At 44.0% G+C, this 14,742-nt stretch overlaps 1 protein-coding gene across 9 annotated transcripts in view; it reads left to right on the top strand.

Moving 5' to 3' along the window:
• The first annotated feature begins 4,424 nt into the window (after nucleotides 1-4,424).
• Nucleotides 4,425-14,742, top strand: part of PKHD1 (polycystic kidney and hepatic disease 1 (autosomal recessive)) — a 275,429-nt gene continuing 265,111 nt past the window's right edge. For 4 of the 9 annotated variants that reach the window (XR_001874452.1, XR_001874453.1, XM_017813107.1 and 1 more), the window contains exons 1-6: nucleotides 5,250-5,427; nucleotides 6,320-6,441; nucleotides 7,470-7,547; nucleotides 9,290-9,434; nucleotides 10,415-10,514; nucleotides 13,175-13,232. Coding sequence is in view for 4 of the 9 variants with exons in the window: in XM_017813107.1 (XP_017668596.1) it covers nucleotides 6,390-6,441; nucleotides 7,470-7,547; nucleotides 9,290-9,434; nucleotides 10,415-10,514; nucleotides 13,175-13,232 (433 nt within the window). In the remaining 5 variants the exon portion in view is untranslated. Of the gene's footprint in view, nucleotides 4,535-5,249; nucleotides 5,428-6,319; nucleotides 6,442-7,469; nucleotides 7,548-9,289; nucleotides 9,435-10,414; nucleotides 10,515-11,550; nucleotides 11,641-13,036; nucleotides 13,099-13,174; nucleotides 13,233-14,742 lie in introns of those variants that run through there. The other 5 variants (XR_001874451.1, XM_017813105.1, XM_017813106.1 and 2 more) reach the window with 4 other exon arrangements.

The following is a 14,742-nucleotide window of genomic DNA, read 5'->3' as shown; positions in this document are numbered from 1 at the left end:
ACAGGGGATGTGAGCCAAACACACTCAACCTTGAAACCAAAGAAGCCTCAAACCTGTCATTAAAGCAGCTGCACTGGCAATAGATTTAGCATTTAAAGAAGTTCAGTGCCTGTTTAAAATGCAGCGAAAGTAACTATGGGGAACAAGTTCAACAAGGTTTTATCATGCTGAAAAGTGACCCGGGAAAGACAGGCAGGAAGGCTCCCGGAGGCACCAGCGTTTTTCCTCTCAAAGGAAAGAGTTGAATCTGTTGCAAATCAGATAGAAAAATGAGCCAGGCAAGTAAGGCAGCTTGGTTATGGGCTGCAAATGTAAGTAGAAGTAGTGGTAATAAAAGATTTTAAAATCTGAAAAAAAGGTTTATAATATGAATGTTAAGATTTCAGGAAAGAAAATACTTTTTTATAGTGTAAAGGAACAGTAATAAAGGGAAATTTGAAGATATTGGTGATACCTGAATAATACAAAGGATGCTTTTTGCTTTTCAACTTCTTAGTTGAGTTTAAATACCCTTTTGTGAATTTCTTATCATCTTCCCTCAACCAGCTCATGAAGTATTTATGTTTCTGTTCCCTGACTTTACTATCCCTTCTTCTGTAAATCATGGCAGGACAGGGAGCAGCTCAGCTGGGAAGATCATGGCCTGGTGTTTAAAACACCAGAGAGAAGAAGAGCTCTGAGTGCCATTCCTGCCTGAAGAGGTTGTGGACTCCCCATCCCTGGAAGCGTCCGAGGCCAGGCTGGAAGGGGCTTGGAGCAACCTGCTCTAATGGGAGGTGTCCGTGCCCTTGGCAGGGGTTTGGAACTAGGTAATCTTTAAGATCCCTTCCAACCCAAACCATTCTGTGATTCTGTGATTCCTGACTTACCAGGGGCTCTTTCTTCTCCTGATCTGGAAATGATCATGAACAAGCTGTATTGGCTTTCTCATAATCAGATGTCTATGTTAAAGTGTTCAGTGAGGAATTGGATGTGGTAAAACAAAACACCACTTCTGAAATCTCTCTGCTCATCCCTTTCTACCTTACCTGAGAGCACTCAGGCATAATTGATTAGTGAATTGAGACTCAGAAGGAAAGATGGGGGTTTTTTATCTGTCATTTTACAAGATGAACCTAAAATCTCAAGCCAGCTTATCTCAGCGCTCCTCCTGTGGCTAGGACCAGCATGGAAGGGGCATGGATCTCACCACAGTGGGCAGTTGATCCTGTTTCAGCAAGCCCAGGAGCAAACACGGGGGCTTGGTGAGGACAGATTTAAGGCTGTGGTGCTGGTCCTGCTGGAAGGATGCTCAGGGCTGTGGAAAGTGGGAAGGCAGTAGGTGAAATCCACCCTGCATGGTGGGACTCAATAGCAGTGAGAGGGATTTACCTGGACCATGGAGACCATTAGATCCTGATTATACTTTATGAAACCCAACCCCTGTGGATGCCCAGGGGATAATTTTGATTGATAGATGCCAGATCCCTGCTTAGCACTACTTCACTGTCTCAACTCATCTTCCCATGGGTGCTTCACCCAGCCAAATTCTGAGGGCGAGCACGAGGAAGACTGAGATTCAGAGGGAAATTTGATCAGGGGAGGGTTTCCCAATCCCCTTGGTTCCCTTGGAAATCTCACCTCAGCACCCCACTTGGTGGTGTATAACGAGAAAAGAGACATCAAACCCCAGGATTTATTCTTAATCAGCCCAGCTTCTTAACACCTTCTCTGTGACCTTGATTGCTGGGAAGTGGTTGTCAATACACAAAAGGTGAAGTGTGAATAGAAGGAAAGAGCAGCTGTGAGACCTCTGCATAGAGTGCCATGGCCAGGGCCATGTAACACTTCCAGGCTGCATGTCCACTGGTAACCCAGACTTCCAGGACAAGGGATAATGGTTTTAAACTGAAAGAGGGTAGATTTAAACTAGATATTAGGAAGAAATTGTTCCCTGTGAGGGTGGTGAGGCCCTGGCACAGGTTGCCCAGAGAAGCTGTGGCTGCCCCATCCCTGGAAATGTCCAAGGTCAGATTGGATAGGGCTTGGAGCAACCTGGGATAGTGGAAGGTGTCCCTGCCTATGGCAGGGGGTTGAAATAAAATGGTCTTTAAGGTCCCTTCCAGCCTGAAACATTCCATGATTTTATGACAATGCCAAGCTGGAAAGCAGAGATCTTTCTCCAAGCCCTGTGTCTGGACTGAGTCACTAAGTTCAAGCAGTTTCAAGCTGGTTTTCCCCACTGTGTACCCAGCACAGCACACCTTGCATTGGAGGAGAAGCTGCTTATCCAAAGCCATATTCAAGATAAGCACTATGCTGCTGGTCACCAGGTGACCAAAGCCATCAGTCACATAGCCCTGGTCACTTAGCAACCTGATCTAGGGAGTGACATCCCTTCCCATGGCAGGGAGGCTGGAATAGATGAGCTTTAAGGTCCTTCCAACCCAAACCATGATGTGATTCTATGATTCTGTCATTCTATGGTCCAAGCATGAACCCCACTAGGCTGGCTTTCCCCTGGGGTGCTTTGTGCTCTCCTTACAGGTCTAGGTGCAGGAATTGTGAGCACAGGCAGCATTCCCACATCGTTCCCTCGAGGGGGGCTCCTGAGAGGTTGCAGACAGAGTTGTTAAACTTTGCCTTATCCCACATTATCCTCCCCTCAGCTGTTCAGTTGGAGGTGCCATGTGGTGTCCAACAACTGCCACATTCCTCTCGCGAGGTGGCCTCTGTGTGATGGCTGGGGGGAGCATGAGGGGACCCCTCACTAGGCTCCTGCAAGGATCTTCCGTCCCAGAAATGCTGCAAGTCCTGGGGAAAAGGAGTCTTTCCATGCTGCTTCCCTTTTGGAGCACCTGCCCTCCAAAAGACCTTGCGGGCAGTGCCCTGCCATCCTCACCTTACACACAGATGCCTTGAAGATGAAGTTGTTTAGCCCAAATCATGTGTCAGTGAGTGAAAAAGCTGAGCATAGGTCCCACATCTCCTTTTCCTGTGCTGTCTGCTTGTTCCTGGCCTTTCCCTCAAGCGCAGGGAGTTAACAGAACACGGTCCTGGACCTACGTTAGGCAGAGCAGAGGCAGCTTGCCCACCCTTGTGTTTCAAGGAACAGACAGGTCTTCAATGGCTCCATACTTCCATCTAGTGACAAAAAGCCACTGCTCACCCCTCCTGCTTTTTCTCTCTGTCTTCTTTCTGGTTGCAATGCAGGAATGTTTCTCAGATTCCTGATGCCGAGCCTGTCCATAAGGCCATTTCCACTCATACACCCAACACCTACAAACCCTAAATGAGTAACTACAAACAAACAAAACCAGGGGTGACGTTTTTGAGCAGAACTTAATTTCAGCAGGAAAAAAATGGCTTACACATATGTCCAAACATGCACTTGTTCATCAGGATGTGCTGCTTTCCTCTTCGGTGTGTGATATCCCTAAACAGGGTCATCAGCTTGCTGTGGGAGAGGACTTGCATGTCATATAACAAGACTCCTATGTGACTCGGCCATTCCTCTTCTGGTCTGAATTCTGGGCATGTGTTTCTGGTTATCAGGAAAAGTTTTTCACAATCCTTCCTCTTTCTTTTTTTTTTTTCCCTTTCTTTTTTTTCAGGAGTTTCATCTCCTTCAGGGAACATTGTATGCCTTGTTTTACCTAATCTGGGACTTTCTGGAAAGAATAAATGCCTCATCCAAGCCAAACCCTTCAGAGATGTTGACCTTGGACATTTTGTTGATTTTTTTCCTTGATAAAACATTTCCTTAGGATTGGATCACAAAGTCCTATAAAGAATTTCCGAGGTGGTAACACATTTTTGTTGCTGACAATGACCCAGAGAGTTTGAGTGACAGAGTATGTTGGAAGCAGCAGTGTCAGGGCACTGGGAGCAGCAATGAGCCATAGTAGCCCTGATCAGCCTCACCTGGGACCCCCTGTCCATGGATCAGGAGACCTATTTAACCTCAGCTGTGGGCCTGTGCTCCCTCCCTGAGCTGTGTTACAGGAATACTGGTCCTCAGCCTTATCCCCCATCCTGCCTTCTAGCTGGATCATGGGTCCATGTTGAAGTTGAGCCTCCAGCCTTGTCTCCCCTTGCTCCTGAAAGGTTGCCCCAGAGGGATCCTGGACCTGGTCCATCCTGTCATTTAGTTCTGTCAGTGGACCCTGTTATCAGCATCTGGCTTTCTCTGCTGTGCTTAAGTTGTCATCTTTGAACTGTCTCTTCTTTGGCACTACTTTTTTGTTTGAGAATTCCCTCAAGTTCATTCTTTCTTCTCATCATGTTTCCACTGTAATCCCAGCTAATAAGTAAACTGAGTGTAGATTATTGAGCAGGATGGGGTTAACTTGCATTGGGTTCCTTTAATCATTGGCCACATGTAGCTGAGACACTGGGGCTTGGCCTAAGAATAAACCACACACAACTGGTTCCACTGCTGGGCAGAGCTCCAGAGCAACTGGGGGTTGATTGCCCGTGACTTCGTGCCACTGTATCTCTGAATCAAGGTTGAGGAAGAACAAGCAATGCTGTTTCACCTCTCTTTGGGGATGAGGTAAGAGGATGAATACGTGCTACTGTTGTTTGGTTCATGGTAACTCATTAAACTTCAGTTATGCTGTGGGGTTTGAGAGCTTCCTCCCAATTTCAGTGGAAACTTCCATGAAGGCATCCATGGAAGCTCAGGGGCTCAGCAACCCATCTGGTGACCCCAACAAAATCCATCTGGATTTGGAGGAGTGCAGAGGTGGGAGTAGAGATACTATTCAGTGTCTGAGGTGGGCTGAGTTGAGTTGTCCCTGCAGCCCAGTTTCTCCATGGGATGAGAGATAACCCTGTGTAAGTCCACTGCCCTCTTTTCCACAGTGGATGGTAAAGGATCTGCAGGGGAGTAGGTACTTGAGATGTGGAAAGGGATCTAAGCACCCTTTGGGCATTCCCACCAAATGCCAACAGTGTTGGGAATGCCATGGAAAAAATGAATTGAGAATATATAAGGGAACCTTGAAGTCCACTTGCTGTGGAAGTCAGTCCTAGACTGAATATTGGCATATCAAGAAACCATTCCGATAGTTTTTATGTCACATTGCAGTGGGGAAAAAAAGAGGATCCTCTTATTGGAGGATCTAGTCATACACCAATGGAAGAACAATTCCAGATTATTCTTGTTATAGTAATTATAGTTTTGGAACAAAACAGTTAATAGCAGCAAGCAGCTTAGGTTAATGATTAAGCACACTCAGTGGAGGGCTCTGAGCTGTCTGTGACGGGATTTGAGCCTTTTGAGAAACTTGTCTGGTGGGTTTCAGCACTGAACCAAGTGTGTAACACAACCTCAGCCCGAAAATTGTGGTAGAGCTGGCATCAAAGGGATGGAGCATTTGTGCTGATACTGGAGCTACTGCACTTCATTCATCGGAGGAATGGAAGAAGAACAAATTGATTAAGGTAACTAATACCAGCAAAAGACTTAATAAGAATAATAAAATTAAATATAAATGGTATTTTATGCGCTTTCTTTGAAATGCAACGTTCACTTGCTTCAGGGCTCTGGACCCTGACCCCTGACCATTGCAGGATGTTAAAATATGCAAGAAATATAGTGAGAGTAGTTACAGTAGGTCTTGTGGTATAATAATAGAAGTTTAGAAGTTGCTTTATAGTGGTGGTTTTTTTCTCGTAGCTCTAATATAAGCTTCTGCCCAAACGTCACCTCCAAGAGTGTCACTCTCCTGTTGCATCTTTTTTAAGGTGCTGTCCCACCTTTCTTCCACTGCTCATCCCTGTGCAGCCCTGCTCTTACCCAGCAGCTCTGAGGAGATTTTTTTGTCTGAGATTTCATGATTGTGGATGTATATTATATGGATTATCTTAAAACTATGTTTATGGTAATAGTAATAGAGGAGAAGTATGCCCTACCCCTAGGAGTGTTCAAGGCCAGGTCGGATGGGCTTGGAGCAACCTGGTCTAGTGGAAGATGTCCCTGTTAATGGCAGGGACATTGGAATGAAATGATCTTTAATGTCTCTTCCAACCCAAATGGTTTTGTTATATAAAAATCTGGCTAAATCAATTCACCCATTTTTTTTTCCATACTAGTACAAAACTCAGGATGAGGGCAGCAGAATTTGATAGTCTGTCTTTAAGTGGTAGAACAGTTCCTGATATGGACTTTACAAAGGGAATGTGGGATGTGTCTGGCTATGACAGCAAGTAAGACCTAGTCTATAAGTACTCAAATGTTTATTTTGTTTAATTATTAGAACAATTCACAGCTGTTGCTCCCACAGGTTTGCACCATGAAGACAGAATTCATGTGAGGTTTGTTTTAACATTACAGGGAAGGTCCTAAGGCCCCAAGCCATGATTCTGGAGCCAGACTCCCATGAATTCTCCATTCAGTGTTCAAGATGAACCTCTGGAGAACATCCTTTCTGAGCACTGGGCTGATATTCTTGGCAGGTGGGTGATGGAGAGGTGATGTTTCCAACCACCTTTGTCATAAAACACTAGGAAAATTCAGTGCCAATAGATTAGATACAGACTAACTGCATCCTGACATGGCATCTCTAAAGGGTGTTGAATATTATGGGATATATGCAGCATACCAGACATTATCCACCTTATCGGGGGTTTTTTTCATGGCATTATTTCCATAGCCATTGTAGATTTTTTAATTAACTTTTAATTTTCTGTGTTCTGCCTGAGTTCATATCGTACCTATTGGTTTTGATTCACTTGATGATACATATGCCACTGTTTGCATGTTGATATTAAGGGCTCATGATACAAGGGTGTCCAATACTGGGCTTCAGTGACCAATAGTGATATTTGAGATTGCATCCAGACAGACCTAAGAAGCTGGAAACCCCCTAAAATTTAATCAGCAAACTAGATATTCCTGTAAAATGATTTCTGGAAAATTCTGGTCAGTGGCTATAAAAAAAAAAAAAGGCCAGCCACTGGTTCATCTCTTAGCTTCAGAGAATGAGGGTACCCAAAATAAGTCCTAAATTATCTCAGGAATTTGATGCCTTTATGAAAGGCATGGAGTTTCTTTCCAGGCCTGTATGTCTTTCCTGAGGACTTCAGAAAAAAAGAGTTGGACAGGCTGTTGTGGAGCCAGAAGAGGTTATGTTTTGTGGGCAGCCTAGTGCACAGAAGTCAGCAAACACATTTCTTTGAGAGCTGGATTAGTAAACATCACCTTTATTTTAATTCTTGAGGAGGACAGGAGGCTCAAGCTGCAGCTTGGTGAACCAAGTCCTGAAGGCACTAAAACCCCACTGAGGGGAAGCAGGACTATCAAATGAGGGAGATGGCTGGAGGGATAAAGAATGGGCAATATGCCTAATTTGGATGCCTGAGAAGAAGAAATGAGAAGAAGGGTGGAATTACAGGAGGACAGCTCTCAGACCAGTGTCTCTAATGCTGAACGAGGTATTTTGGATGTTTGCACGACACTTCAGAGTGATGGGGTTTTTTTGCAGTGGCAGCCACGGGATCACTCATCGAGCCCCAGGAGGGCAGTGTTGCTGGAGGAACCTGGATTACCATTCCTCTGGATGGTGAGTTTTAAATTCCTAGGAAGTATATGTCAAAGTAGAATCGTATAAGTTTGGTTTGGAAGGGTCCTTAAATCTCGTCTCGTTCCAAACCCCTGCCACGGGCAGAGACACCTTCCACTAGACCAGGTTGCTCCAACNAGAATCAGTTCCATTGTGAGATTAGTGGCTGGAGTGAGAAACCATAAGCAACAGAGCTGTGGGCTGTGACACTCATAACATGAAATCAGCTTGAAATTATCACTTCATAAGCTATGGCTGAAGGTTTTTTCCTAAGCAAGAGAAGAAACATTTTTTACCTTGTTTTTGCAGATGTGGAGCTGGAAATTTCTCCCCAGTCGTCCTTTTTTTTTGAAGAAGAGCTGAAAATCTCCTCCCTTCATAGGTCCTGTAGTGCTGGAGCTTTAAAAACACTAATGATAAACATGAGTTCTGAATATAAATCTCAGAAATTGAGAAGTCATACTCATTTGGGCCCAAAATCAGCTGTGGAAAGCCAGGCTTGATTTTTCCACGGTGATGAATATTGATGCATTGGGAGGAAAGCTGGTCTTTTAACTGGCTGTACATTCTGGACTCTCAATCATTTATAACTACAATGAATGGTATTAGACTTTTTGTCTGAATATTGTGCATTCCCAGAGAGATGACGAAATAGAGGGAAGAAAGGAAGTTCAGGTCTTTACAACTCCCTGAAAGGAGGTTGAAGCACAGGGGGTAGATCTTCTTTTCCCAGGTGACAAGGAGAGGACAAGAGGAAAGGGCCTCAAGTTGTACCAGAGGAGATTTATAACAGATATTAGGAAATTTTCTTCATGGAAAGGGTTGTTAAACCCTGGCACTGGCTGCTCAGGGTAGGGGTAGAGTCATCAGGGGGTTTTAAAAGATGTGTGGATGTGGCACTTGAGGACATGTTTTAGTGGTAGACTTGGCAGTGCTGAGAGAACAGTTGAACTCAATGATCTTAAAGGTCTTTTCCAACTGAATGATTCAAGGGAGATGTTTCCCCAACAGCACTGTGTGAAGGCAGATCTGGGAAATCAGTTCAAGCAGAGTTTGGTTTTTTTGTTGGGGGGAAACAGACAGGCCTTGGGAGAAGGGGAAAAACCTTCCTGGAACCATGAGGAAATGTATAGTTTGCTGCAAACCATGAAACCACTGTTGTCGTTTAAAGTGAGTCTGTGCACTGGGAACCATCTGTGAGGATGGTGCAAAGGGAGAGTTGTGTGTGAGCCTTCTGCATTTTTGTTGTGTTTGATTATGCTACAAAAGTTAAACATGGTGGTTCATGCTCATATAAAACTTTCTGAAGATCAGGGACTGTTTGGGCATTGGTCAGCTTGTGGTGAGCAATTGTTTTCATTTACATTAATTGTCATTTTGGGGTTTATTTTCTTCTCTCTCTGTTACTTTTTTTTCTTTTCCTTACAATTTATTATTTTTTCTTTTTAATTATTAAACTGTTTTTACCTCAACCCATGACTTTTCTCACTTCTACCCTTCCAATTTTCTCCCTTGTCCCATCAGGGGGAAGGTGAGGGAGTGGCTGTGTGGGGCTGAGTTCTTGGCTGGGGTTAAACCACAAAAACAGAAAATCACACAAGCATGATTTTAAAAAGCCTGATTGAGGGCTCTAAACATAATTCCTAGAGAAGCTGGGTTGCACATTGAAAAATATTTATCGTGTGTCTTAATGTGAGTGATCCTGTCCTCACAGAGCTCTTCTGATTGACTTTATTACTTAGGCTCAGCATCCCACAAGATAGAATCTGTCTCTCCAGCCAGTATGTCCCAGCTGGAGGTGTCCCTGGTGAATCCAGACCTGCCCAGGCTGCTCTGTGATGTCTCTCCTCTGTATTTTGACTTACCCACTATAAGATGCAGAACAAGGTATGATCCGTGACTGTACTGTGGGTGAGACCTTGATGTTTGTCTGGTAGGATCCACATTTTCTTTCATTGTCTGTATAGGCAGTTTAGGAGTTGAAAGAATTCCCTTTTCTCCTACAGTGCCCACACCTGAGCACCTCCTAAGCTGTGCTGCATTTATTCTTGTTTCAACTTAATAAAGCATGAGGCTATTTAGCATGAGGGTCTTGTTGAGGCTTCTGGGACAGTCTAGACTCAGACCTTCAAAGGTTTGTAGATATCTAATTCTCAGATGCAAAACAACTAAGAAAATCCTGGTGGAGATTTTACTGGGTTTTGGTATCCTCAGCCTATTTAAGATCATAGGGAGAGGTTATGAGTAGAGCAGGAAATAAATATGGTTTCAAGCATCAACTGGGCAGTCTAAGGTGCCTGTTTTCTGTCCTGTCATAACTTTAGAAAAGGGTTGCTTGACTGGAAGACTGGGGTGTCTGGAGGCTGTAGAAGGGACCCTAATGGGGCTCATTCATCTCTTGCTGCTGTAATTTGGCTGGGAGTTAATTCTGAGAATTAACTGTGCTGAGAAACTGTGTGCATTAAGGATGCAGCATTAATTTACCGACCAGGATCAAGATGCCCTGCAGATCCAGGCAGCCCTGGGTCATTTCATTACTAATGAATACCAATTATCGTTCGTGCATGTCTGATGAACATGTTTGTGTTTTGCATTAACATATAATTTGGGTAGAGTTCTGATGTGGTCCTGTCACCTTCTGCACTTAACTGTGATTTCTTGCTGTGACTCCACATTTCTTTTAAATTGTTGTTTTAGAGTTTGGGTTCACATGTGTGAAGTTTGGGTTGACAGTACAAATTTGCTTTGCTCTATTGAAGCCCCATTGAGTCTGGTAGGAATGGAGACCCTGTGAAGGACCTCACACTTAAAAAATTAACACAAAGTTGATAAAAGTAATACAATATAACACATTCTCTTCCACCTAGATCTTCATCCCAGGAGGCTTTGTACTACGTGGAGGTGATCTTTAAAGGATGTGTGATTAACAACCTGACTGGGCTGGAGAAAGAGAATTATTCTTTCAAGGTAATCACCAATCACTAGAAGTGATGATAAAGGATTCAAGGTATTGGAGGGAGTCCAACTGCAGACATTGTGTCACAGGCAATATATTCAAATAATTAAATCATAGAATGGTTAATGTTGGAAGGGACATTAAAGATCATCTTTAATGATCATGCCTACCATGGGCAGGGGCACCTTCCACTAGACCAGGTTGCTTCAAGTCTCATCCAACCTGGCCTTGAACAGGCCTGGTCTACCCAGTGCCACTGATGAGTACCTGGATGCATCGAGTTTTAAGGGACAGAAGGAGCACCCCAGCTTCTTGTCCTGACATGCAACCAGATCTACAGCATATGAGAGAGAAGAGAATCATGACCAGCACGTTAAGAGAAGTGACTTTAATTTTAGAGGACAAACCTGAAGACAGGTTTAGAAATTTGTGTTGAAGCACAAACTCTGCACACAGACAGTGTGGTCCAGATATGCATTACTGGCCATAAGGGATGTAGCTCAGAGAGCTTACTCTACTCTCATGAGACCCCACCTGGAGTACCACATCAAACTCTGGGACCCCAATATAGGGAGGACGTGGAGCTGCTGGAGCGAATCCAGAGGAGGCTATAAAAATGCTCCAAGGGCTGGAGCCCCTTAGTTCTGGAGACAGGCTGGGAGAGCTGGGGGTGTTCAGTCTGGAGAAGAGAAAGATCCAGGGAGACTTTAGAGCCCCTTCCAGTACCTAAAGGGGTTCCAAGAGAGGTGGAGAGGGACTTTGGACAAAGGCCTGGAGTGACAGGACAAGGAGGAATGGCTTCAAACTGAAGAAAAAAAAGGTAAATTTAGACTAGATATAAAAAAGAAATTTTTTACTGTGAGGGTGGTGAAACCCTGGCACAGATTGCCCAGAGAAGCTCTGGCTGCCTCATCCCTGAAAGTGTTCAAGGCCAGGTTAGACGAGGGCTCTGAGCAACCTGGGATAGTAAAAGGCGTTCCTGCCCATGGCTGGGGGTTGGAATGAGATAATCTTTAAGGTCCCTTCTAACCCAAACCATTCCATGATCTCACACAGGACAGAATCCTTAACCATGATTGTGTGTTGTGGGATGAGGCCTGTTGTGTTTGAAAGTCACATCCCACCTCTGAGCTGACTGTGAGTATCGAGCAGGAGAGCCCAGCGTTCTCAGAAAATTGCACATTAAAGCTGAAGAGTCATTGGGTGTTTCAGCTGGCTTAGAGAGTTGATGAAAAATCACCAGGGGATGCTGTTAATGAGGCACATTCCAAGCTAAATAAAACACAGTGTGTCTCTTTGTTTTGGGACTGGGACCTGGGAGCTATGAGAATTAAAAATTAATTTTGCCTCCACATTAGGCTGAAAAAGGCTGCTGCAGGCAGCAACAAGTCTGAGCAGCTCAAAAGACTTGTGTCAGCCAGTGGCCCCAGTTTCATGCTGGTTTTGGCTTCTTTTTCCACATCATCTCTAGCCTGGGGTATGATGTGATGTTGCCTTTGCTTCCCAGAAGTGGCCATTGCTGGAGGGAGTTGGTGGCTACTCATTCATTTTTAACATGATCATGAGGAGGAGAGAAGGCAGAGATTGAGCTCTGAAAGGGAATGGTTTAAGGAAAGCTTGGAAAAAACCCACAATAATGCAATGGTGTCTTCAATTTAATTTAGCAAATGAGGTTTGTCGTGCCATTTATTGGGCTGTCAGCAGCATCTCTAAGTGCCAGGGATCATAGATGAACATATCCAAAAAAACGGGCAATGGAAGGGCCTGGAGCACAAGTCTGATGATGAGTGACTGAGGGGGCTTAGCCTGGAGAAAAGGAGGCTCAGGGGGAACCTTCTCACTCTCTACAGCTCCCTGAAAGGAGGTTGGAGCCAGGTGGGGTTTGGCCTCCTCTCTCAATTTACAAGACACAGGACAAGGAAATTGCCTTAAATGGCACCAGGGGAGGCTTAATTTGGATATTAAGGAAAATTTCTTACCCGAAATGATTGTCAAACATCAGGGAAGTTGGGGAGTCACCATTCCTGGAGGGATTTAAAAGATGTGTAGATGTGGTACTTGGGAACATGGTTTAGTGGATTTGGTAGTGTTAGATTAATGGTTGGACTCAATCTTCAAGGCTTTTTTCCCTCAGAGTCCAAGGTAGTTCTTTCCCAAAGACATATCTGTTGTACTACACTACATTAAGATGGGCCAATACAAGCTTTTTCACTGCTCCACAGCTTTAGGGTACCAAAAAAACTTGATAAAGGGTGGCTGAAATATTTAACTTCTGTGATAAATAAATACTTTTTAAGTATATACTCTTGGGAAGAAAAATGGTGCCATAACGCAGGATAAAATGCAGGTTTTAACTTTAGATAAAGTATGACTTGGAAACTTTGTAGTGTATTAAAGTGTGTCTTCTGACATTGACTCAAGCCAGGGTGGGCAATTTGGGCACAAAAGAGGATGTAAAAATAGCAGTAACCCATACTCTGAATGGAGGTGAGGTAAGAAGGGAATATTTCTCCTTACTCCCTTCCTGGAGCAGGACTCTGCTTCAAAGATCAGATCTGAAGTGGAGGTCTCTGAAATGCAGTTGCCAGCTGTGTTGTGAGTAATGCACCATCAGATCATGTTACAATGCACTGAAAATAACTTCCATTTAACTACGAATTTCTCTTTGCAGTTCTCTGCTGAGCAGACACCTGTGGTTTACCAAATCAATCCACCATCTGGCATTCCAGGTATGGGACCTTTCTTCATGCTGGAGCCCACTTAAACCATTATTTGATGTTCCACACTGTCTTCCTCCTTAGGAGAGGTCTGTCTTGCCAGATTTTAATGTCTAAGTTCATTCTGGACAGGAAAATGGGTTGGTCTGAGGGGGGAGAGTATGCAGCACTGGGTACAAAAGTGGGGAACAAGCAGTGACTGAGTTATTTGGTGCTTGGTTCCTGCAGCCCAACTCTGCCTGAGTAGAATGATGTTGTTCTGTAGATTGATAAGTCTAATCCATCCCAACTCTTGTGTCATCATACCTTGTTTATTTTGGAGTAGTTTTAAGAAGAATTAGCTGTTAGGTGTTCATATTGCAGCACCATACAGACCTTTTGGTTAATGGAGCTTTAGATCAGACTTTAAAGTTCTGTGAGAAGGCATTCAATGTTTTTGGTCTGAACAATTAACTGGCATATGGAAGGGTTTTTTCCCTATTTCTATTAATTTTTATATTTTCAGATTTCATTAGAGAAAATGGAAAGTTCGATGTCCAAAGTAAAGATTAATCAAAACATTTTGGTCTCTTAAGAATGAAGAGAGACACTTGTATGATGAGATCACAGAGATGCTCCTAAATCTAAATCAATCCCTTATTTCCAGTTATTTTCAGATGTAGTTCAGCTCTAGATTCTCATGCCTTGTTTTAGAGTGTCTTTATGGAGATTTCTATCTGTTAGCTGGATGTTTGACCTCCCAGTGGGGTCAGTGAAGAGCGTGAGAACAACACTGTCTAGTGCTATTTCAGATGTCTTGGAGCATGAAGGACCTGCATGGAGCAGGGGGAGGCAGGGCTAGGAAGATTTATTCCCTTCTGGAGCCACAGTGGAAGGACAGGATCAGATAGAATTGGATTGGAAAGGGCCTTAACGCAGGTCTCATTCCAACCCCCAGTTATGGACAGGGACACTTTGCACTATCCCAGGTTGCTCCAAGCCCCGTCCAACCTGGCCTTGGACATTCCCAGGGATGGGGCAGCCACAGCTTCTCTGGGCAGCCTGTGCCAGGGCCTCACCACCCTCACAGTAAACAATTTTCTTCTTAATATCTATTCCCAAAGGTGTTTGATTGGGTGTCTCAACTGATGTAAGACACTCCTGTGCAGGTGACTGAATGAAGCTCTCCCACAGTGTGGTAAATGGAGTGTTAGGAGTGATTCAACTGACCACAGATATGCTGAACTCCTTCTTTAGACCTTCACCCTCTCTAATGTACAAGTGATGTCAATTTGATTGTCTCCTGAGGTTCTACAGTGGAATTGGGTTAGAATGTGGTGTTTAGTTAACAAAGGATTTGAGGGAAATGTCTTTTCAGTGCAAATACAGGAGACCTGCTAAAAAATTGGGAATGGACTTTTTTTTGGTGGGAAACAAAAACTTATGTTTTGGGAAAAATGAATAAGCCTGAAGTCTCTTGAGCCATAGCAGAAGCTGAGAGTAGTCATCAGTGCAGGCACCTCTGTAAAATTCACAAAAGACC

Source organism: Lepidothrix coronata, unplaced genomic scaffold (genome assembly GCF_001604755.1).
Source record: "Lepidothrix coronata isolate B3197 unplaced genomic scaffold, Lepidothrix_coronata-1.0 Scaffold39, whole genome shotgun sequence".
In the NCBI taxonomy this organism is placed as follows: domain Eukaryota; kingdom Metazoa; phylum Chordata; class Aves; order Passeriformes; family Pipridae; genus Lepidothrix; species Lepidothrix coronata.
Note: the sequence above shows the minus strand (reverse complement) of the source record. Positions and strands in the feature narration are given on the sequence as shown.